The 22576-nt window shown below is 32.1% G+C and overlaps 2 protein-coding genes across 4 annotated transcripts; both read right to left on the reverse strand.

Annotated features, from left to right (window-relative positions):
- Positions 1 to 3678: 3678 nt before the first annotated feature.
- On the reverse strand, positions 3679 to 18143 carry LOC132729517 (uncharacterized). Of its 3 annotated transcripts, XM_060715292.1 has the most exons (7): positions 17714 to 18143; positions 15512 to 15590; positions 14270 to 14348; positions 12890 to 12967; positions 12283 to 12400; positions 12028 to 12116; positions 3679 to 6628 (listed from the first exon to the last, which is right to left on the reverse strand). In XM_060715292.1, exon 7 carries the CDS (start codon positions 6355 to 6357, stop codon positions 5152 to 5154), a length of 1206 nt encoding a protein of 401 aa, XP_060571275.1. In that variant the 5' UTR covers positions 6358 to 6628; positions 12028 to 12116; positions 12283 to 12400; positions 12890 to 12967; positions 14270 to 14348; positions 15512 to 15590; positions 17714 to 18143; the 3' UTR covers positions 3679 to 5151. The 3 variants fall into 3 exon arrangements, with proteins under 3 accessions (XP_060571275.1, XP_060571274.1, XP_060571276.1); XM_060715291.1 differs by lacking the exon at positions 14270 to 14348; XM_060715293.1 differs by lacking the exons at positions 15512 to 15590; positions 17714 to 18143 and adding an exon at positions 15323 to 15401.
- On the reverse strand, positions 6372 to 11193 carry LOC132729522 (uncharacterized). The gene is made up of 2 exons (XM_060715297.1): positions 6559 to 11193; positions 6372 to 6422 (listed from the first exon to the last, which is right to left on the reverse strand). Exons 1-2 carry the CDS (start codon positions 11191 to 11193, stop codon positions 6372 to 6374), a joined length of 4686 nt encoding a protein of 1561 aa, XP_060571280.1.
- Positions 18144 to 22576: the final 4433 nt, after the last annotated feature.

Here is a 22576-nt window from a genome sequence, read left to right on the forward strand (position 1 = left end):
TATCTCTTCCCGTCTACAGGTTGTGGGCATGATGGTGAAGGTGTGCAAAGTTTCAAAGCCATATGTCACTTGACCTTGCAATGCGGTGGTATCAAACTTACACAATTTTTTTTAAAAGGGGCATTATTCTGTTAAAATGCTTGATAGTGTTACCTTCTCCTGTCTACATGTTAGGGGCATGATGGTGAACAAGTGTGCAAACTTTCAAAGCCATAATTCCTATTATGTTTTCAAAGAAGTGTATAAAATATCAACTTTAAAGCCATGTATACGTCGATGAACTTTGCAAATATTTGAAAAACTTAAATATAAAGATAACGCCGACGCTCGGGTGACTAGGAAAGGTCTTCTTACTCTTATCAAATAGTCAGCTAAAAACAATATATCATTGCTTATTCCCACAAGGGAATTATAATTATCATCTTTTAGACAGTAATCATATGCTATATTCATTTAGCCCTGTGTTCAAGCAGTACATTTGATATACTGCAAACAGGACAGCTTTGTCTTCCAGTAAAATGTATGATCAGTGTTCCTGTATGATCAGTGCTTCATCAGCGAAAGTGATATCTTGAACAAAGCTTGTGTGTAATTCATTGACAGAATAATGTCACAATTTCTTTCTAAACAGGTTTACAGAGTAAAGCAATCTTTACAAAAACAATAAATATGAATAGTTTAAATGATTTATTTAAAATGACAATATGAAATAGTAATCATATTTACAAAACAGATAATAGAAACAATAAAGAAATTTTAACAAGGGCCACTGCCTAGCATGGAACATGCATGACTTACAAATCAAACACATCATAGGAGTAATACAATAGTTAAGAGTACTCATAGTATACATTATTATCATGTTCAAATAAAATTAAAAAAAAATGAATTGGTTGACATCTCTTTTAGTTTCAGAGTTATGTCCAGGACAAGTTCAAAGCTTAAGAAATGACCAAAGGGCAATTACTCAACAATAACTTTAAAATAAAGAAATACAGCTCTTTTGCTTAATGATATCTATCAACCTACGAATTTTCTTGTTGATACCTCTTATGGTTTCAAAGCTATGTCCCGGACAATGATCAAAGTGGAAAAATGAACAAAGGGCAATAACCCCAAAATCAGGGAAGGCAGAATGACAATTGTTGCAATGCCATACTACTAAATTGAGATTATATATAACCTAACACAAAGCTTCATATGTTGCATACCTCCCTTGTTCTTTCAGCAAGTTAATGACCAAGACAAGATAGGGGGACAGAAGAAAGTGGCAAACTTATTGCTCAAAACTATATGAACTCAAATGCTTCAGGAGACATATTATTAGATAACATAATTTCAAGCCTTTAATTGTAATAAATATTGGTCCTTGATAGCAAGGTTGTTTAAAGGTAAAGTTCAAAAAAAATTTAACCCCCTTTCCTTTTTGAATTGTTTTTTTTTTTTCTGATGGATGCTGTGCCCAAGAGTTTGCATGACAATCATATTCATATATAAATGAAAAGTTTCAAGCAAAATTTGACAGAAAAAATTCAAAATTCTGTTGCATTATATTAACAAAATAAAATGAAATTTGAAGAAAAAAATGTTTAAATATTACCAAATATAAAAAATAAATTTAAAGAGAAGTTAAATTTAAAAAAGGGCAAGAAATGGGGGGATAATTCTGAAGAAATAATCTCTGTCAACGTCTGTGGAGATTGTCGTCCTTTCATCCATATTTCTGGAAATAGAAGGTGTGTGAAATTTATGTGAAATAAATAGTATTGTTGCAATGAAATGTTAACATGGCACTATATTTTTGTCTTTAATAAGAGATCCATAGTTTCTTAACAAATCAAACAGGAAACATTAAGACACACTTCTTTTACAATTTCTTTAATCATACTAAGGTTCCTTAGCAAGAATTTTCATACATGCAGTAAGTTAACAGCAAAATTGTAAAAAAGCTTTTTTTCTGAAAAAAAAAATGCAAAGCAATGGTTAGTGTAAAATTCAGTATTAAATTTTATGAATACTCCTGATAACCTAGAATATTCCCTTACCTTCTGTCTAAAATGACAGGGCAAGTAATGGTTTATAAAATGGTGCTGCCTATACACATACCATAGCGTTTATTGATTTTGGGGAAGATTTATCATTGCTTATTGTTATATCTCATGATCACTGAAGACGTCTCTTTGAATGTCATAGTTATAGATTTTAAATTATGAAAGCATTTTCTGGAAATGAAGTAATAGATGGTTCAACTACACATCAAATTCATTAATACTGTTTTAATTGTATAGCCTAACATGTAACATCTTATTTCTATTGTTTTACTATCAAATAAATCTAATTCTGACCTGTAGGAGAATTTTAAAAAGTTATAAATAATTGTCTACTTTGTTCCACAAAATTACAATATAACGAAAACAACAAGAGATGTTGATAGGACAGCTTGTTGAATATTCTCATTGCTTAATAGTATTATAGCTGGACAATGTAAAAATTATGATTTCATTTACAAATATACAAATAATGTACATATCTTGAATATTGACCAAAGAATTTTATTAATACACTTTTATTAAGCCTCTTTTATTCAAAATCCATGCAACAGTCATAGGTCTTAAAATGACCATGAATTGTTTTCTCAAAATGCATGTGAATTGAATAAGTAGTTTTATAAACATAAATATTGCAAAGCAAGCAAAACTTGAACTTAAAATATTTCAAGTGTAATTTGGATAGTGACCAGCAAAAATGATTTTTGGTGTGACCATGTGGCTGTGTGGTTAACAAGTCTAACAAGTGACCTAAAGATTGCTAGCCATTGTGTCCTTGAGCAAGAAACTATACATTCATTGCTTAATACTGGTTAGTTCCAAGAAATGATTTGAGAATGTTTCAATTAGCTGACAGCTGTCAACACAATCAAACTATAATAAATCTGTATAAACTAAAAGTTTACATTTAAATAAACAATTCTGTTTTTTTTTAAGAAGTTTGTTTTGGAAATTGATGTTGCATGCAAAATTCAACAAAGAATTGTCCAAGTTTTTCAAAATCCATGCTGGAGTTATATATTTGGATGGCGGCCTTTTATCTTATCATTATAAAGTGTGTGGTATTACAAGCAAATATTAGTAGTGCTTGCTGCATAGAAAACTTTAACTCAAGTGTTACACTGGCACTGACACCTGGCTAAGATGGAATGCCCATAGTATTCTTTGATACTCAAGCTGTTAAAACTCAGATGCAAAATTAATTTCAGTAACTACAGTAGCTTATGTAGTTTGATTAATTAATTCAATTGTCTTAAGACTGAATACCTTAAAAAGAGATTACATACACTGCAAATGTAATTAACAACAAATTTTATTTCATTTAAATTATCTAATGACAAACCTGAAATGACTTTTCTTCCCATATATTTTCTTCCCTTTCCTTACAGATTTTTAAACAGAAAGGGATTTTGCCCAATTTTTAAAAAATTTTTCACCACAAAGGCCTTCATAATTTTAAAACCCAAAGGGAAACAAAAGTCATGGCTTAAAAACCCTTCATCAAAAATGCTGCCCGAAACTAAAATGCAGAAAATGATCTTTCTTTGGGTGAAAAAATTAAACCCCACTTGTTTTGTAAAAACCCCATATTTACCAAACAGTAAAAAGGGCTTTAAGACAAATGGGAAAAAAAAATAAAACACTTTATTCAGTATTCAAACAAGCAATTCATTCCATTTAACCAGTAATTCATTCAATTTAACCATTTTATCTGTACAAATGATAAACTGCCTAGAGTGAAGTCACAAACTAAGTGCCTTATGATAATGTTGAGGAACAACCCTTAATTGCTCACCTAGAAATGGTTTAAATGAGCAAAAGTGCATATTTAGGCAGGGGTAGAAACATCAATTTCACAAATTCTAGTGTGCAGGGGTTGGTGCATTAATAATAATAATGTTTATGAATTGATACCTTTTATATTATTATTACGTAATGGACTCTACACAAAGAATACTTACACTGGGAAAAACTTAAAAGTAGTGACATGATTTTTAATTATTTTTTTAGCTATTTCATTCAGTACTCCAGTACAATTTAAGTAAAGGATGGGTTCAAAAAATATGCAACCATTGTAATAAACAGGAAAAAAAATTTAAAAATAACTTTTCATTGGCATACGAGTAAGTAAGGAATTAACTAGAAATGTGTCCATAAGACACGGGTGCCCCCACCGCGCCACTGTTCTGTCAATCATATGACTCCAGGTCAAATATTTTTTGAAAACTAAAAATCTTTTACTAAGTAAAAGGCAAGAACTTTACGAATACTGAATAAATCCACAAGTAAATCCCAAGGTGCATAAGTACACATGCTGACCAACTTTTAAACTTTCAGGCCTACAAGTGAAATACTTTTTGAGCTATGCATGAACAATTTGGAAATTGCAAATTTATACTACTGTAAGTCAAGGGCAATAACTTTAACAAAACTGAAAAATTCCACATGCAAAGTCCCAGGGGCAAAGCTTCACAGTAATGTGAATCATTATTCCTGTAATTTAGTGATGTTGATCATTATTCCTGTAAAGTTGGTTGATTCTAAATCAAGCACTCGAGGAACAAAAAACAACATTATGAAACGGTTTTTACTAAGTCAAGTGCAATAACTCTAAAAATACTAAAAATATCCAGACAAAAATACCCAGGTGAACAACTACACATGCTGACCAACATTCCCGTAAAGTTTCATGACTCTTGGTGAAATACTTTTTGAGTAACGTGGGATACAAACGAGAACGGACGGACGGAAGGACGGACAAGGGTAATCTAAATACCCGCCACTAAAGTGGCGCACAAAAATCACTGTGATGAACAGATCGAATTCGATTTTTCATTTTGTTTATAGCCTTAATTAATTTAATATAATAAGTTTTATTGCATCAGCATCATCAATGGAAAAACCGGTTTTGAGGTATGCTGAATGTTTTCATCAATTTATGAAATACTTTTTTAGCACACTAAATATACTTAACATAAATTTACCAATTTTGCTCCTGATGAACATATCAGAATTTGAACGACAGCTGCTTAATATTTGCATAAATTTTGAATATATCTTGCATTGCCATTTGTATTACAACTCTCATTGATGTCAAATATGACTATATTTTGAGATCAATATACAAGACTTTATGGTCAGAATAATAGGATTCGAATGCCCCAGATCCATGGAAAGGAGAATCAGTATATATATGGTCTAGACAACTACCATAGTCAGTAGTCACTTGATCAATCAACTGATTTAATTGAATGCTAGTGCTCCTAAACACCTGTGAAATACTGCTACTTTCTGCATATTCATAATTGAAGTCTCCCATTATTACAAGTTTCACAGTCCTATGATTTTGAACAAAATGCCCATAAATCTTTTCAGAAACTGAGGAGAGGAAAACAGTGAAATTTGCAATAGTTGCTACTTTTGGAGGACAATAAACAAAAGTGATAAGAAGATCCCCAATAGCTATAAATGCACATTCTATTCCAGATACAGTTTTAAAATCATATGATGTAATGTTTACATTATTTCTGTAGTAAACTGTAATCCCATGAAGTGATTGTTCCGGTGTAGAAGCCAACATTTTGAAACCATCAATGTTATATTCAGCAGAAAAAGTGCCCAATCTTGTTTCAACAAAGCCTATAATATCAGCCGACAGTAAGTTGTTTTCATTTTTTACATCTTCAAAGTGCTTCCTTAAAGATCTACAATTTTGAACACACACTCTCATTGAATCAACAGAATTATCAGGAGCTTCAGGAAAAGATATTTGCCTATGTGTTCTTAAGCGTTCCATTTCCATCTGAACATCTGATGAAACACTAATTTTGGCAGGGTTAAGATTTAAAATATGCACACCAGACAGGCTAGTGACCCTACTGAGACCAACATAATGAACATGATTAATTGCTTTTGACCCAAAGTGCATAACAGCCTCTTGAATTGTTGAACCTTGTGCCTTGTGAATTGTTTTACCAGCAGATACATAGAGAGGAAACTGACGCCTGACAATTTGGTAAGTTTTGTAGTATTTATACATAAATCTCCTACATATTTCCAAAACTGGGGTCCAGGACATTTCTATACCATCTTCATATAAATGCCTATACTTTACACGCCATTTTTTGCCAACAGTCTCATCATCAAACTTGACCCAAACTATGCTACATCTGCATGAATTCTCAACCCGGTAGTCAAATTTCTTAATGCAACATGACGCACCATTTGTAAGTCCATCAGTGGTGTCAACATTTGTACACAGTTCTGCAGGGATGCCTATCCCAAGTACTAATTTTTTCTGCAGGCCCATTGTTTTACTTGGGTCTAAAGGTATTCTTGAAAGAATTCTATTATGAATTGAAGAACTAACATTACCTGAAACAGTGTCAATTGCTTCAATGTCAATTTTGTTTGTAGAGGGTATTTCTGCAAGGATAGTGTCATTGTGAGAGCGAACATCAGCTCTTGTACAGAACAAATGAGGTAAATGTTTGATTTTCTCTCCACTTACTCCAAAGTTGGCAACTTGTCTGTCCTGTAACACAAGCAGGTCCTCTTCTGTGTGTTCTCCTTCTCGCAATCTATTTAGAAGAAGAGCAAATTCTTGATCATCTTTCTGTCTCATGACTTCTTTCAATTCAAAGAATTCAAACAAATCAACCCATATATTTGTGCCTAATGACTGAAGCTGTACTGAATTGTAGACTTGGGAAAAAACCCATGAGTCAAGGACAGGTTTCAATTGATACAGATCACCAACTGCAAGAACACTGACGTTTCCAAATGTTTTGGTGCAACCTTTAATTTCCTGCAACCTCAAGTTTATATAATTCAGCATTCCACGACCAACCATAGAGATTTCATCAATTATTATAACTTTCAGGTCACGATAAAGTGCTCGCATTGTATTCAACTGCTGCATATCAAGAGGTTTGAATTGAAAACTTTGGTTTGCTGGAATGCAGAATGATGAATGTATTGTGCTTCCACCAATATTGTGGGCAGCTTTTCCAGTCGGAGCACACAACAGTAACTTTTGAGTATTAGGGTCTTCATGACGCAAATGATTGAAATATTTCAAAAGGGCCTGATTAAGTGCACGAACAACAACAGATTTTCCACAACCTGCCCCACCAGAAAGAAATGTATAAAATGGTAAAGACTGTGTCTTGACTTTGTGCAAAATATGGTAAAATATATTTTTCTGTTCTATGTTAAGTTTTTGTACACATTGCAAATATTCTGCATCGTCCATTTCATTTGTTACACACTGTGTCGTATAAGCACGCTTTCTACTTATACCTAAATCTTCACCAAGGTCATAACCTTCATCTACTGCTGAAGCAACCCCAGGGTCAAAACAACCAAAAGTGGCTGATTGAGATGGACATTCATCTGAATCTAACATATCTTCATGTTGTGCCTGTGGATTAATTGATGTATCTATTACTTCTGATGCAATGTTTTCCAGTATATTTTCAACAACATCAGCATTTTTCTCATAAACAGATTTATTAACATTGATTTCGTCTCCCTTTGCATGATAGCTTTGCTCAAAGGTCTCAAACCCACCCATCAAATCCTTTTCCTCATCTCGCCAGGCAGTATATAACATGATCTTTTGTCGGAAATGTTCTTCTTTGTCTTGATTTATTGAGGTGACATTACTATATATCACTTTCTGTTTTTGTCTTCGCCTTACTTTTGTACCACATGCAAATGTTATAACATTTCCTCTGTCAATTTCATTGAAATCCAAAATATTGTCCTCTGACTCATACTGATAGACAGTCTCTGGCAATTCAGTTTCATCATTTTCATCTGGTACCTGTTCCCCTTTTTTCTCGCTACACAAATCGTACCAAGAGGCAAAATCAGCATAACAAAGTTGCTGCAAAATCCTTGGCCTCCGTTTGTACCTCTTCAACATGTTGTCCATTTCAATGCTTTTGGAATTTAATGGAAGTTCTTTCAATTCTGTTAAAGGTTTGATAAGAGATGTTCTTTCATCTGGTTTATTACTATCAACATATACAATATCCCTTGTGCACCTTCTCAGTGGCATTTGAAGAGTTAGATAAACTGCTTCCTGTGCACCAATTTCAACACTTGACAAGAATTGGTTACCAATCCTCCTTACTTGTTGTCTCACATCACTATCTAGCTCTCTGGCCTCATTACAAGCATCTCTAAGGAGGTTAGATAGACCCCTCTGACCTTTAGAAATGTATGAAACAATGTAAGAAACACAAGAATATGCGTCCAAAACATATTGTATGTCCATATTTGCTTTCCAGCATTTCAATAAAACTGGATTATACATGTTAATGCGACTTTCAGAAACTGAGCGTTTTAAGAATATTTTTGGTCTAGTTAGAGAAGAGCGGATTATTAGAAGGTATGATTGATAATCAAGCTCAAGCTCAGCAAGGAAATCATTGAATTCTAACTCAGTTCTTTGTGACTTATGTAGGTCATTGAGAAAAGATATCACTTTCTCATATGCTTCAACTCCAAAATTTCTCTCATTTTCATCCAATGGATAGAGAATAACTGTTTCAGGCATAGGAGGAATAGGGAAATTGAAGCGACAAATTGCTTTGCCATTTTTTTGACAGGTATGAGCATGTCGATGCGTTTGGTAATTGATCAATGTTGGCATTGAGTTATCATTGTCACATGAAACATATTTTGAAACAAATTCAGCTACTACTGAATCTGAACAATTTCCATGAATTGGGGCACCATTAATCCATATGATCATATGAATATGAGGGGAACCACGCTGTTGAAATTCAACTCTGTAAAAATAGTCAAGTATTTCTCCAATTGGTTGTGACTGATGTTTCAAGACATGTTTAATGAATATTTGAACTCTGTGGTCAAAGAATCGAGCACAGGTAACTGGATCAGACTTGATCAACATGCATTTGTCTTGCCAAGTCAATTCCTCTGCTTCTTCAGAAGATAAATCTCTTCCTTTGACGAGCTTTGCTAAAGACTTTAATAATGGCAGCCACTTAGTTTCAGCTGCTGAAAAAGAGCAAAACCATGTTGGAATCCCAAGCTGGCGTATCATAGCAAAAACATCTTTCTTTGCTGCTTCCCAATAAGGTGGCGAACCACGCAGTGTTCTAAGCACTCTGTAACCATCATTCTGCATTGTAAGTTTATCTATAAAACCGGGTGTAAGTATGTCACCTGCAGTTAAAGTAACACCTCTTGTCTTGCATTTACGTATTGCAAGGAAAACTTTGTCTCTAATCTGCTTTATCTGTAGCCTTTTCAACTTAAAGAAGATGTTTGGTACACATAATGCCACACGCCTATCAACATTTCTTAATTCCCATTTGCAAATATCACTGTAATGCACCTGAACAAAACGTGATGAATTTTCTTTACGAGCCTGACCACAGTATAGTGTAGGGAAGGAGAGTACCTCTGAATGATAATCTTGAAATAACCCAATGGGGGAACTTTTCTCTCCTGGTGCAACAGACAAGATCTGGTTAAATTCTCTGAAATCCAGTGACTGCAAGAAGGTGTCAAGATTTCCTGTTGGTCTGTCCATAAAATTTTCTTCAATCCAATCAGATTCACACTGGTCAACATTATTATTACTATCATCAGAGGTGACTTCATCATTATTTTCCTGCTCAGACAACATGGTTATTTCAAATGGTTGTTGCAGCCAAGTGTCATTTACAACAATACCTTCATTTTTAAATAATGAACTGTTACGCACCAACCATTTTGCCGCTTCAAAAACTTTGTATGGTCTGACGTTTTCAAATGCAACATGATGTTTATATGATAATTTGCGTTTCAGTTTCAACATAATTGTTTCATTTTCATTGATCATTCTTGGCAACGACTTAATTGTACTATTGACATCAGCAGGTACATTTACAATATTTCCTTTCAAGTTAACCTGGCCACCTCTAGGCATTTCACGTAGTTGCATAAATGGTAACCTAGGAGAAACAAGTCTTTCTTCCAAATTTGAGAGGTCAAGCTCTGCTGGTTTTTCAGGAAATTGCAACCCATTTTTTACCCAAAACTTTGGTACTTTTCCATTTCGTGCATGATCAAAACAAAGCTGACAAACCCATTCTTTGTTGCCTACACTCTTTCTTTGTGTGAGATATCTATTCAAAGAAGACTTATTTGCATCAGATAAGTTTTCCACATTTTTCATGTAATGTTTGAAAAATGTTTGAGTGCAACATGAACAAACATAATTTGGACCAGTACAAACAAGCTTATCAAACTGCGAAATTACTGAATCTAAAAGTTCACTTGCAACTGTATTTTCAGAGCATGATCTGTTTTCTGGAATGCAGTTTATATTCCTATCATCTACAAAACCTATCAAAGGTCGTTTGCTTAAAAAATGCCGCAATTCTTTAAGTTCATTTGATTTGTCATGCAGACGCTTCCGCCTATAGATGGTCTCAATTCTAAAACCCATTCTATTTTCAAGAATAATTACACAAAATGGGGTATGTTTGTATCTGGTTATGAATTTAAAAGTATGCAAGTCAAATTGAATGTCACTTTCAGGTATACCTAAAGAACTTGACAATGACTGCAAGTATGTAATTAATCCCTGGATAGAATCCAGAACTGCTAGAATGCACCTTCCGTTTGAACAGCTTAATCCATATTCATCACGAGAATGGCTATCAAAGATGTAAAATGAAGACCCATGTTTATGTATTCCAACAGAAACACCTTTAAATACAATGATAGAATTTGATCCAATTTCAGAAGAAATTAATAAGGCATTTTGCAGAGAATAGTATGTTTGGTTATCTATTAGTGAATGATGTTTCATAAACCCAGACAAAACACTCTTGTGAGTTACAAACATTGTTTTCTTTTGGTATGAAATACGCTCAGGTATTCTTTGTGGATCAACAAAATCAGAAGCTATTCCTAATTGGTACAGAGCACAGTACAAGAAGCTGCCAGCAAACATAATATCATTTAAATCAACAGTTTTCAAACTTGTACATGGTTTTATGTATGTGGCAGTTAACAAGAACATAAGACAACTTGGAACACACTGCCTTCCCCTTGCTACTGCAGGAAAACATTCAGCACCTTGGTTGTAGTCAGCAGAACACAAATATGTAAATACCATTTTGAATGATCAAAACAGGAAAGCAAACCCAATAAAATGATTGATTGAAAATTAAACCATCATGAATATGTTAGAAAAGCAAAATGACCAAGATATAAAATACCCATGACGTTCAAGTTCACTTCCAAGATATATAAGTTCAATTCCAAGATATATAGATATATATATATTCATTTCCAAGATATATAAGTTCAATTCCAAGATATATAAGTTCAATTCCATGATATCTATAAATTCAATTCTAAGATATGTTCAATGCCATGTTCAAATCCATGATATATATGTAAGTTCAATTCCATGATATGTTCAATTCCATGTTCAAATCCATGATATATATGTAAGTTCAATTCCAAGATATGTTCAATTCCATGATATATATGTAAGTTCAATTCCATGATATGTTCAATTCCATGTTCAAATCCATGATATATATGTAAGTTCAATTCCAAGATATGTTCAATTCCATGTTCAAATCCATGTTATATATGTAAGTACAATTCCATGAAATATATATATAAATTCAATTCTAAGCTCAGTTCCAAGATATGAAATTATGTTCAAATGCAAGAGATTATATATGCTTTATTTTAAACTGAATTACCTTACAAAAAGAAAAAATTCCACACACAAAAAACAACAACATTCATTTAAACAAAAAAAACTTTGTAGGCATACATGCTGTCTGACTTTAATAAAATTAATGTAAGATTATATGTAATGTAAAGACAGCAATGTAAAAAATATTTTGTCATTTCAAAACACACTATATGAATCAAGTAAATACTAAAACTATTATACAAATAAAATGATATTTTTTTCTTGCAGCTTATTTACCTTTGCAAATGGATACTATCTTCAAGGTTACTTTGCAAACAGCTGAATATGTCATAATCATAACCACACACAGGTCTACGATTACAAACCTGAAATAAATGAAAATCTCATATTTTACATCAAATATTTATCACACTTCAGTCAATAATATATCAACAGACTCAACTCCTAGATTTTTTAGAAAGAAGTCTTGTAAATTTAGTGTTTATTGTCATGTAAACTAAAAACAAAACTAGTAAATTTATTGATACAGACCTGTTCTGATATGCAGGAGGAACAGTAAATACGAGTTTTTAACGGTTTCTTTTTAAACAACTGACAGCTTCACAACCAAAAGCTGATTAAACCTCACACACAAGGCTGTGATCCTCTCCTGAAATAATTACATTTCATATTTAACATAAACAATATAGCTCATACAGCAAACAATAATGTGTCAAAAATGAATGAGAAAGTTATGGACTGGACACAACATATACCCTCCAACAGACATGTTGACCATAATTAGATTTCCCAAGAAATGGTAAACATTTTGTAATCATTAACTTCCAATATTAGAATCATAAAGGATAAATTCACATAACTTCTGATGTGATGTCACACCAGCATAATGGGTTATAACATCTGCCTCTTAGTGAAATCAGACTTTGTAATGGTTGGATTAAGTAATCAACAACATTTTTATTTGAAATTTAGGGACAAAAACAGCATCATTCTACATGATCAGATATCAAAACCAGCACACAAAAATGTTCTTTAATCTAACTAATCTATTTCTCAGATATGTGTTTTGAAATGGATGTTATCAAAAGCTCAGTTAATAAGCGTTTTTCTGTACCCAAAAACATTTAAAAGTACTTACAGCATACACTTCTATATCTTCTCATAAAACAATAACCACGTCACAATCAAAACCTCAACAGTTTGTCACATAACATACCTGAAATAAATGCATTTCTTATTTAACACTCATATAATTTACAAATATACAGTAAATCCTTTCAAACTTCCAGTTATCTAAATTATAGGCCAAGTCACAAGGTTTTCATTATTAACAGATATGTTCAAACTTGGTGATGTGAATGCTATGAATGGACAACAATTCAAATATGCTGATAATCTTGACCAAAACAGTTGCATATTTTGAACAAAAGCCTTGTTTTCTGTTTTAGAAATAAAAATGACCAGCAGGAAAAATAAGATTTTACAATACTCAAAGAAATGCATTTATAATTAACAATAACAGTGGGTAGGCTAAAATTAGCCACGGGTGCCTGCAAAAAAAATCTTCAAACATCCAGTCCTAATTATCCATAAAATTACAATTTCCACAGTTCAATCATCAAATCAAAATATGACATATCGACACACATACATAATTACTATTGTTTACCAATAAATGAAAATTATTATCTACACAAAATTATGTCATGTATATTATTTAGCAGACAACTCAGTTTTACTTCTCGCTATCAGATGCAAACTGCGAGACTGTACCTGTCAGTGATTAGCATAAACCACTTTAATGCAGATCATTTGTCCAACTACTGTACCTGTAGGCAAGTCTAATTGCTTTGTCAATGTAAAATACCTGGGTCAGCACTTATTGATTGACAAACAAAGATGTCTCCATGTATCCATCAGAAATTATAACAGGTCAAACATGATACACAAGCTGATTTTATGATGTGCCAAACAAGGGCATTTCAGAATTTTGACGAGTCAAGACCCAAGGTCTAAGGTGAAACAAACACCCTGGTCATGTATGAAATAGTATGTGATCCAGGATATACCACATTTTGGATACCTGTTATAGTTGTCGTTTATTTTGTTTAAAATTTGAAAATATCATATGATGTTGTAGAAATGCTCATTTTGATAATAAAATGGAGGAAATACATGTATATTTATATATATCTTTGCTAAGTTTTACTATTATGACCTGTATCACTTGCTTAAAATGCCCCTATTTTAGGTCTAAATCCCCTTCTTTTTAAATTTATTTTAAGCCAAATTCTCCTATCTGGGTGACTGGAAATATGGCAGGACATTGTATGCTTTACACTCATTTTTAGTACTAGTTGGTTCCAGGAATATTTATATAGTTGGTTCCAGGAATATTTATAAGCTTACAGCTTTCTACACAATCATACTAATATAAATTCTGTATAAACCAAAGCTTTGTTTTACTTTAAAAGGCAAGTTTTCCTGTACAATTAAAAATATTTAAACAGAAACTTACAGCATACAGTAAGTCTTCTCTTAAAACAATAACCACGTCACAATCAAATCCTCACACAACAGTCTGTCATATAACATACCTGAAATAAATGAATTTCTTATAACAGTCATGTAATGTTCAAATAATTGTTACAGTAAACCATTCCCAATTTATAGTTATCTTAGGCAAATTAGCTACTGGTTGGGGACCACCAAAACCGGACAACCACCAAACCCGAACGGCCCCGAAAATGCTTAATTAAAATATTTTTCTTTGTTCATTGGTTGTTGATCTATCAGTTACTTTATAACATTAATAAAATGCATGTTTCTTCTATAATTAAGGAATTAAATTTATTTCAATTGTAATATTTTAATGTCTATTTCAAGAATGTTGACATTAAATTTGGGGGTTAGGAGTGCAATACCTGACCTCATATACCAGCTATAATCATTTGCAGAGTAAACAATAGAATATCCAACACGTCAGCATTTGCTGTGGAAATGCTAAAGAAAATAAAACGCCCTAGCATTTAGAAGAATTAAATCACATCATGTACATATCTGACCGGACACATGTTACTGTAGTGTAGACAATATAGGTAATTTTGATACCCACCTTTATGAGCCTCAAATTTAAGTGTCAATATAATCAGAAATAAACAAACTAGTTTGTTAGTTAAGAGAACAACCCAACTGTACTATGTCAAATTTTCAGGTCTCTAGGTTTGAAATCATGAAATCTTTATGGATAAATGTTAAGAAAGTGTCCAGCTGATGGTCCCTGACCAGTATATATCCAACTACAGCAGGTCAACTCATTCCACTATTTGAACAAAACAGACGCCAGTCAAATGTTTGATTTGTGGACATTTTTGATAATGGACTCTTCGCACCAGAAACTCCTCTGAAGTTTTTTTACTAACAACTATACACCGATAGTCTGCATCTTCCTCTCGGTAAATAGCCTAGTTTTTCCCAAAAAAATTCTATTTTCTCTTTGGAATGCTAAGGAATTAAATACTTAAAAGGTAAAAAATAGTAAGTTTTTCCATTTCAGGCAAATGAAACCCACCAATTGTAGCCCAAAATAACCAAATAACATTGCAGGAATCTGTAAGTAGTGTCTGAACATGGGGGCGGCCATTTTTTTCTTGGCTATATTCCGTACTAAACGGTACTATTTGCTATCAAAATATTATTATTTTCTTGGTTAATTCTTTTAGTAACCTGTACAATTAAAAATATTTAAACAGAAACTTACAGCATACAGTAAGTCTTCTCATAAAACAATAACCACGTCACAATCAAATCCTCACACAACAGTCTGTCATATAACATACCTGAAATAAATGAATTTCTTATAACAGTCATGTAATTTTCAAATAATTGTTAATATATACCATTCCCAATTTATAGTTATCTTAGGCAAATCAGCTACTGGTTGGGAACCACCAAAACCAGAGAACCACCAAACCCGAACGGCCCCGAAAATGCTTGAATTAAAATATTTTTCTTTGTTCATTGGTTGTCAATCTATCAGTTACTTTATAACATTAATAAATGCATGTTTCTTCTATAATTAAGGAATTAGATTTATTTCAATTGTAATATTTAAATGTCTATTTCAAGAATGTTGACATTAAATTTGGGGGTTAGGAGTGCAATACCTGACCTCATATACCAGCTATAATCATTTGCAGAGTAAACAATAGAATATCCAACACGTCAGCATTTGCTGTGGAAATGCTAAAACAGATTAAAACGCCCTAGCATTGAAATGAATTAAATCACATCATGTAGTGATGTACATATCTGACAATTCAGTTTGAGACTATAGTACCCGCTCATAACACATTGCTAATGACAGACGTAACAAATTTCACATGCAGACAGTCTGCCGTTGCTAGAATGCAGGTGCAAAATAACCAAAAATTACTTGTATATGGATTTTTAACATACATGTAGAAGAAAGTGGGTTGATATAAGACATTAGCTCTCTTGCTCAATACCAGCTAATATTGACAATCTTGAGGCAGCATCAACGCACTTTCAAATTATTTATGAATTCTGAAAAGGTTGATCATTTGATAGCAACGAGAACTTTGTCACCACAGAAACGTGCCGACTTTGTTAAAAATGGCTGAGTTTTTCATGAGCAGGAATGAAAATCTCACTGCCAATGGATTATTCGCAGATGTTTCCAGTACAACTGTACCTCCGAACTCTACATATTCTGCACATATAATGACAATAAGTATTATTATGTATACACAGTAAGAAATATTTTAAGTTTAAATGTGGTAAATACTCTAAGATTACTTCTCACATTTACTCAAGATATTATTAACTAATACTCGTTACACTCATGACTCCAGCGAGCAACTCAGAAGCAATACTCAGTAACTGACATGTATATTTATTCTCAAAATGCACTGTCATCCTGATTACGATTGTTGAGTGAACATTAACAACATAAAGATAATCACTGTTATCACATTTCATTTGATTTGATTTATTTCTTTTAAGGAATTATATGCACAAACACATTCTGAAATTTGACTGATCCAAGCTCATTTATAAGTGAGCAGAGACAAATTTTACATAATTTCCATTACATTTCAAAATTATTTCTCAATATTACAGTGACTAGAAAAATTATCGAAGTATTCGTTTGTCTATAAAATTATATCAAACCAATTCAAAATGACTAAATATCGTGGCTGAATTTACCTTTGTTCCCCGTTCTTAGTGAAGTTAGTCGTGAAATGGGATGAAAGTCCTCGTAATATGGAGCAATATCCGGGGGTACGGTATTCCGTAGTGGAACTAGTTTTGTTGCTCTATGTTGAATTATCTTTGTTTCATGTGTTCAGACCATTCATTGTTTAACGTTTTCATGTTATAATCTATAGACCATTTCTAATTGATATTGAAATTGTTATTAATGAAAGTGTGTGAGGGAAGAATTTACAGTTCATAAATGTTTAGGCTAGGCTAGTTCATTTTTTTTTATTAATAATAGAAACATCTCATCTAAACAAAGAAAATAAAACATTCAGACCTTTTCAATTTTTTTTTAGTATATGTGATCTAACGCTGGATGTTCATCAACTAAACAATCTTAAGTGGTTTCTTTTTTTGTTGCGGACCGAGTTGGTTTAGGGCCGAGTTGGCACTTTACCTCTTCGAAATTAAATGTTACATACATTGATATCATAGTTTTTACAAAGTCACAATTCCTATATTAAAATTTTCGATAGCCTCAACGATATCTTTATTTCAATTGTCAAATATACAAGTTATTTGGATTTAAAAGCATCACATCTATCCCTGCTGTTGTTTCTCGAAAATGAACACAGAAACAAATCTTCAATAATCACACGCCTTGCTCATTCAGGGACAGTTTATTTTGCTTAATCGAGGTATAATTGTATAAATCGCTGTATGGGTATCCGATACTTACAATTTCTTCAAATATCCTGATATGATTATCTGTGTCAGGTAACGAAGTCGAAACTGCGTTTCAATCTGGGCTGTTGAATAAAAAATGGCGTCATTGAAGAGTCAGTCACGTGATTCACTCGCGCATTTATATAATTTCTGCGAACAGTACAAAATATAACCGAACTGTAATTTTAATTTTCGATAATGTGATATAATTCGAAATGTATGACAACCCCTCTATATTCAATGCATGAATCAATTTTCTAACTTGTTACCGAACATAAGGAACTATTTTTTTTTGTTAACGAAATTCGGTTCGCATTAAGAAATAGTGCGGTTATATAATATAGTGCGGTGCAAAAATACCGTATCTCGTGAAATGGAAAGGGAGAGTTGCGATTGTTTGGAATTGCGATTGTTTGCCTGAACGGGGGTAGTTTATACCTTTGGGTCGATGTACAATCGACCCAAAAATGGCTAAAATCACTGTTTGTCAATAATATAATCAACCTGATGCATAATAAGACATATCCAAATAACTATATCCTGACAACAAATCATACATAAACCAGAAAAAGCTCTTAAATATAAGCATTCTTTACACGAAAACTTTGATCGATTTGAGACATTTTGCCAAATTTAGCAAATGAGCATTATTTGTTATTATCTAAAGGTTGTCATCAGTTCGTCTATCATGACAACCCCAATCTGTGTGAACTACATTTTGTAATTGGATTTGTTTGTCCTTGATGATGAATATGATTTTTGTTTACTTTTTTATTTAATCTAGTTTAGAATATGTTAAAAGTGGCATGGATAAATCAATTATACACAATTGTATTTGGAAACTTCGCCAGATTATGCTTTCTTAAAACACAGCTTTACTGCCTTTTAATCAGTAAATTAGATAAAGATTATTAAGATCTTTTGAAATTAAATTAGGCCTATATAAACTGTAACACGCTTATACAAGTCCAACTGCAAGGTTATATTTTAAACAACCGTTTACACACGGGCATATACCTGTCAAAGTTACTTTTAATAACGATCTGATACAACACTATGTTATAACACAATTCCTTTATTTGAGATAAAACGAAAATTGCTTGAACACATTTAAAACAGGTGTGTATATGGGTTTTAATGTCACGGTTATTAAAAAACAAACTCGCAGTATATGAATTTTACTGGATAGTGCAAGCTACCGTCCAGCTCCTAGTACCGGCTAAAGCAGAATTCGACATTCAACATGAAATGGCAATTTTTTTAATGTATTACGGGATCTTGAAATTAATTTAAGAGACAGCAATTTACAATAAAGCTTTAGGGGCGTTTAGTAAAGTATGTAAAAGTAAATTGAAAATCAAATCTTGTAAAAAATGTGATGCGAAAGTCTCAAATAGATACAACAGTTTTTTTTTTTTCAAAATATAAAGTTAGCTTAATAATTTTATATAGTATGTCTTATTATAGGTTGATAAGTGTTAATGAATTGTTGATTTCCTAAATAACCTTATTAGTAATCTCTCTGGGGAAATTATTCTTGCTGCTCATGCCATTGATATAAATCACAGAAAATGTCCTTAGCCCTTGCCGTTTACAAAAACGTCACATCTGTTGACGTTTTCAAAGAAATCGTAAATTAGTATGAGAAGTAATGTAATCAGTCCTTTTCAAGTGACCAAGTGCACTGCAATCAGTGATATAACATTAAAACTGATTATGATTTGTTTTAGTTAAGTTTCTGACATTCTATATTACACATCTTTAAAAAGAAACACATTTTAGCCGTTTTCTATTTATACCTAGAAATATATTCTATCAGATATACATATATACATTACTCCTTTGAATTCGCCATCTCACGAACGTGAGTATATATATATATCGTTATTTGCTAGTGACATATAGAACTTTATACAGTATTGTATAACGATGAAAGATCATTTTAGATAACTATAGAGAAAATATATTTTAAACTCTTAAATCAGCTTCCTTTTTACGTGTTTTATTTTTATCATTTGAGAGAGCTTAATTGCCAAAGTCTATATAGAATGTATTTTATAAAAAGACTTAACAAATATTTTTCTTTACAATCATTGTATATAATATATTTAAACTTAAAACGTCTATTCTCCTCTTGCATATTTGGTACATATCAACCTTATAGATAAAATCTCCTTGTAGCCGATAAAATATTTGTATTATGCCAGATTTAAGTTATCAATTATTTCAACAAATCTGATTACCAATCAGCGACATCGTTTATGATGGTAATTGTGTTCATTTAAAATTAATACAATCAACTTTTTTTGTTTGAATAGAGCACAATACGAATATAGTAAGATATTTAAAGATTGTTCTTTGCGACACTGTATATCAAATATATTTTTTGCAATGGTTGGTTTAACTGTTGAATACTAACAATGCCACATTTTTACTAAATGTCTACTGCATACATATTAAGTCTAAATAATTTATTCAATGTACTTTAATCTCTAAAAGAAACAACAATTACTGATTCTGTTCACTGGTACTTTGCTTAATTTTTGATAAGGCGTGTGCAAGGAAAGTCTGCTCTAATATCGACATACTTTTTCGCCTTGTCCTTTGTTTGCTGATTCTTCCTAAAGTTAACAATACTTAATCTTATGGAGCAGCACGCAAATTAAAAAGATGGTTATAATTATTTGCAATTTAATCAACTCGGACGACTTGAATAAGTCTTTCTTACAGAGTTGTCGCACAAAGTTGAGCAGTTTTAATTTGTATTATTTGCATATAATGACGATGTTTAAAACTGTGACTAAAGATATCTCTTTCTGATGTTTCCGTATTTATGGGACTTTTGCGTTTTGTAAATAAATTATCTAGTATATATCAGAGGTACTATTCAAAATGATTGATTTTTCACAAATATATGCCTAACATAAGTATTTCACGAAATATCACATTCTTATCTTTTATTTATGAACTCTGCCTATGATCACTATATACTTTTTGTAATCTCTAAAAAATAAACCATTTCTTAATGACCCAGGAGAAAGTGCGGAAAAAATTTGACTAATGGATAACAGCGTAAAAGAAAATGTCAAACACTCTTAAAGAAACAAATGCCTTCAAGAAGTTTCTCACTTATTCATTGTTAAATCTATGTGTAACTACTATTATCTTAAAATTTGTCTTTAGATGTGCCTTTCACAAATAAATGAATGCTATTACAAACTATAAAAGAATTTTTATACTTTATTTTCTGAGACTAAAAGTTTTATATTGCTTATAATATCAGGAACATGGGGGTCAAGCAGTTCAATATATCTTGAAGCTTCTCAAGTATAATCTCAATACACAATATTCTTAGTGTTCATGAAATCTATTCGTTTCTTAAATTAAAAAGTTTTTGGAGGCAACATTATTCCTCCACATCATTCACATAACGTTAGCTATTAAAATATTCATTTAACCAATTGAGCAATCAGCGACATGATTTTATTATAAGAATTGTATGGATGTTATATGCAAAAATGCAGCTACTTGTATTTATGCAGGCAACATATTAATATTTTATATACCTATGCCTGCAACATGAATGATATCTTGCATTCTGCCATTGTTTCATAATAATATCTAAGACAAGAATATCATACTTAAAAGTATTATAAGATTTAACAGAAATAGTCAATAGAACGATTTCTTTGTTGTTGTAAATGCGTATTTGCTATCAGATACAGTATGGATACAGCAAGTTACTATTTTTAATTTTGTTAATTGTGTGTTCCTCCTGAATTTTAGATATCACTTTGACTTACATAAAACTGTTCATCGATTAAGCAGAAACTATTTTGCTTTCATTTTTAATAAAAGAAACTAAGAAAACGATGTATGCTGAATTATCATGAGCATATTTATATAAAAGATATCAATCAAAGATACATAAAAAATTACCAACTATTTTAAAGGTTCGAATCTATAAACAATGTATAAACATTTCACATGATCACAAAGGACTAGGTCATTCATTTCGACAAAAAGTAAAAAGTAAATAATAAAACCAATTTCATTACTCTTGTATCATTATTTCACTGTGATTTCGCAAACGGCAAGTTTTTTAAGGGCGCTTCCTGTGATTTATATTTATGGAATAAACATAGAAAGTAATTTCCCAAGAGGGTTTCCTAATAAGGTTACTTCGGAAGTTCACAATTTCGTTAACACTTATCAAGCCATGACAAGGCGGACTTTTTAACTTTATGTATTGTATTGAACACTAAAGACAAAACAACAACATTATATTAAATTGATAATTTTATTTTAGAGTACAGTGAACAGTAGGTTGAAGTATACTTTTCATTAATACGCCCGGAATGTCATTATGATGCAGTAACTCTCTTACTTTTCAACAGGTTTTATTTCATGACTAAATATTTTCTGAGTTGTATTGATAGTCAAAAGAAAGTGATATATTTAAGTGTAAAGTAACTGTCGACAACGTTCTGTCTGTCAAAACATAACAATGCAATAACAAATTGTTTTGTTTCGCACCATATGAACATTTAAAGTGGATACAAATGTCGATAACAAGTGAAAACCTCTGCGCTTTTCTACGGCTGAACTTAAGCCGTCCGTTTAGCTCGTCCGCATAAGGGCTTATTCACGGGTGCAGAAATAAACTACTTGGTAAATTTTATTTCGGTCGGATAGTAAAACCAATTAGCGTATGACGATTTCGGTAAATATCCAAGTGTATGGACAATGTAATATACTACCTCGGTGAATTCCACATTTGTCGACCTCGGTGGTCAGATTTATTTTTGGTAAATTTAATTTCAGCTAATCTAAATGAAATATGTACAGTGTAAACTGATGTTGTTTTAGGAAAATA

The sequence above is a fragment of the Ruditapes philippinarum genome, unplaced genomic scaffold (genome assembly GCF_026571515.1).
Source record: "Ruditapes philippinarum isolate M1 unplaced genomic scaffold, ASM2657151v2 ctg1928_1_1_1_1, whole genome shotgun sequence".
In the NCBI taxonomy this organism is placed as follows: domain Eukaryota; kingdom Metazoa; phylum Mollusca; class Bivalvia; order Venerida; family Veneridae; genus Ruditapes; species Ruditapes philippinarum.

Bases quoted from the DNA above. Each gene is read 5' to 3' on its own strand.
- LOC132729517 (XM_060715291.1), bottom strand. From the start codon at position 6,357: ATGGGCCTGCAGAAAAAATTAGTACTTGGGATAGGCATCCCTGCAGAA.
- LOC132729522 (XM_060715297.1), bottom strand. From the start codon at position 11,193: ATGGTATTTACATATTTGTGTTCTGCTGACTACAACCAAGGTGCTGAA. The intron at 6,423-6,558 runs GTAAGTGGAGAG...ACACTGTTTCAG, and splicing joins GACAAGTTGCCAACTTTGGA to GTAATGTTAGTTCTTCAATT.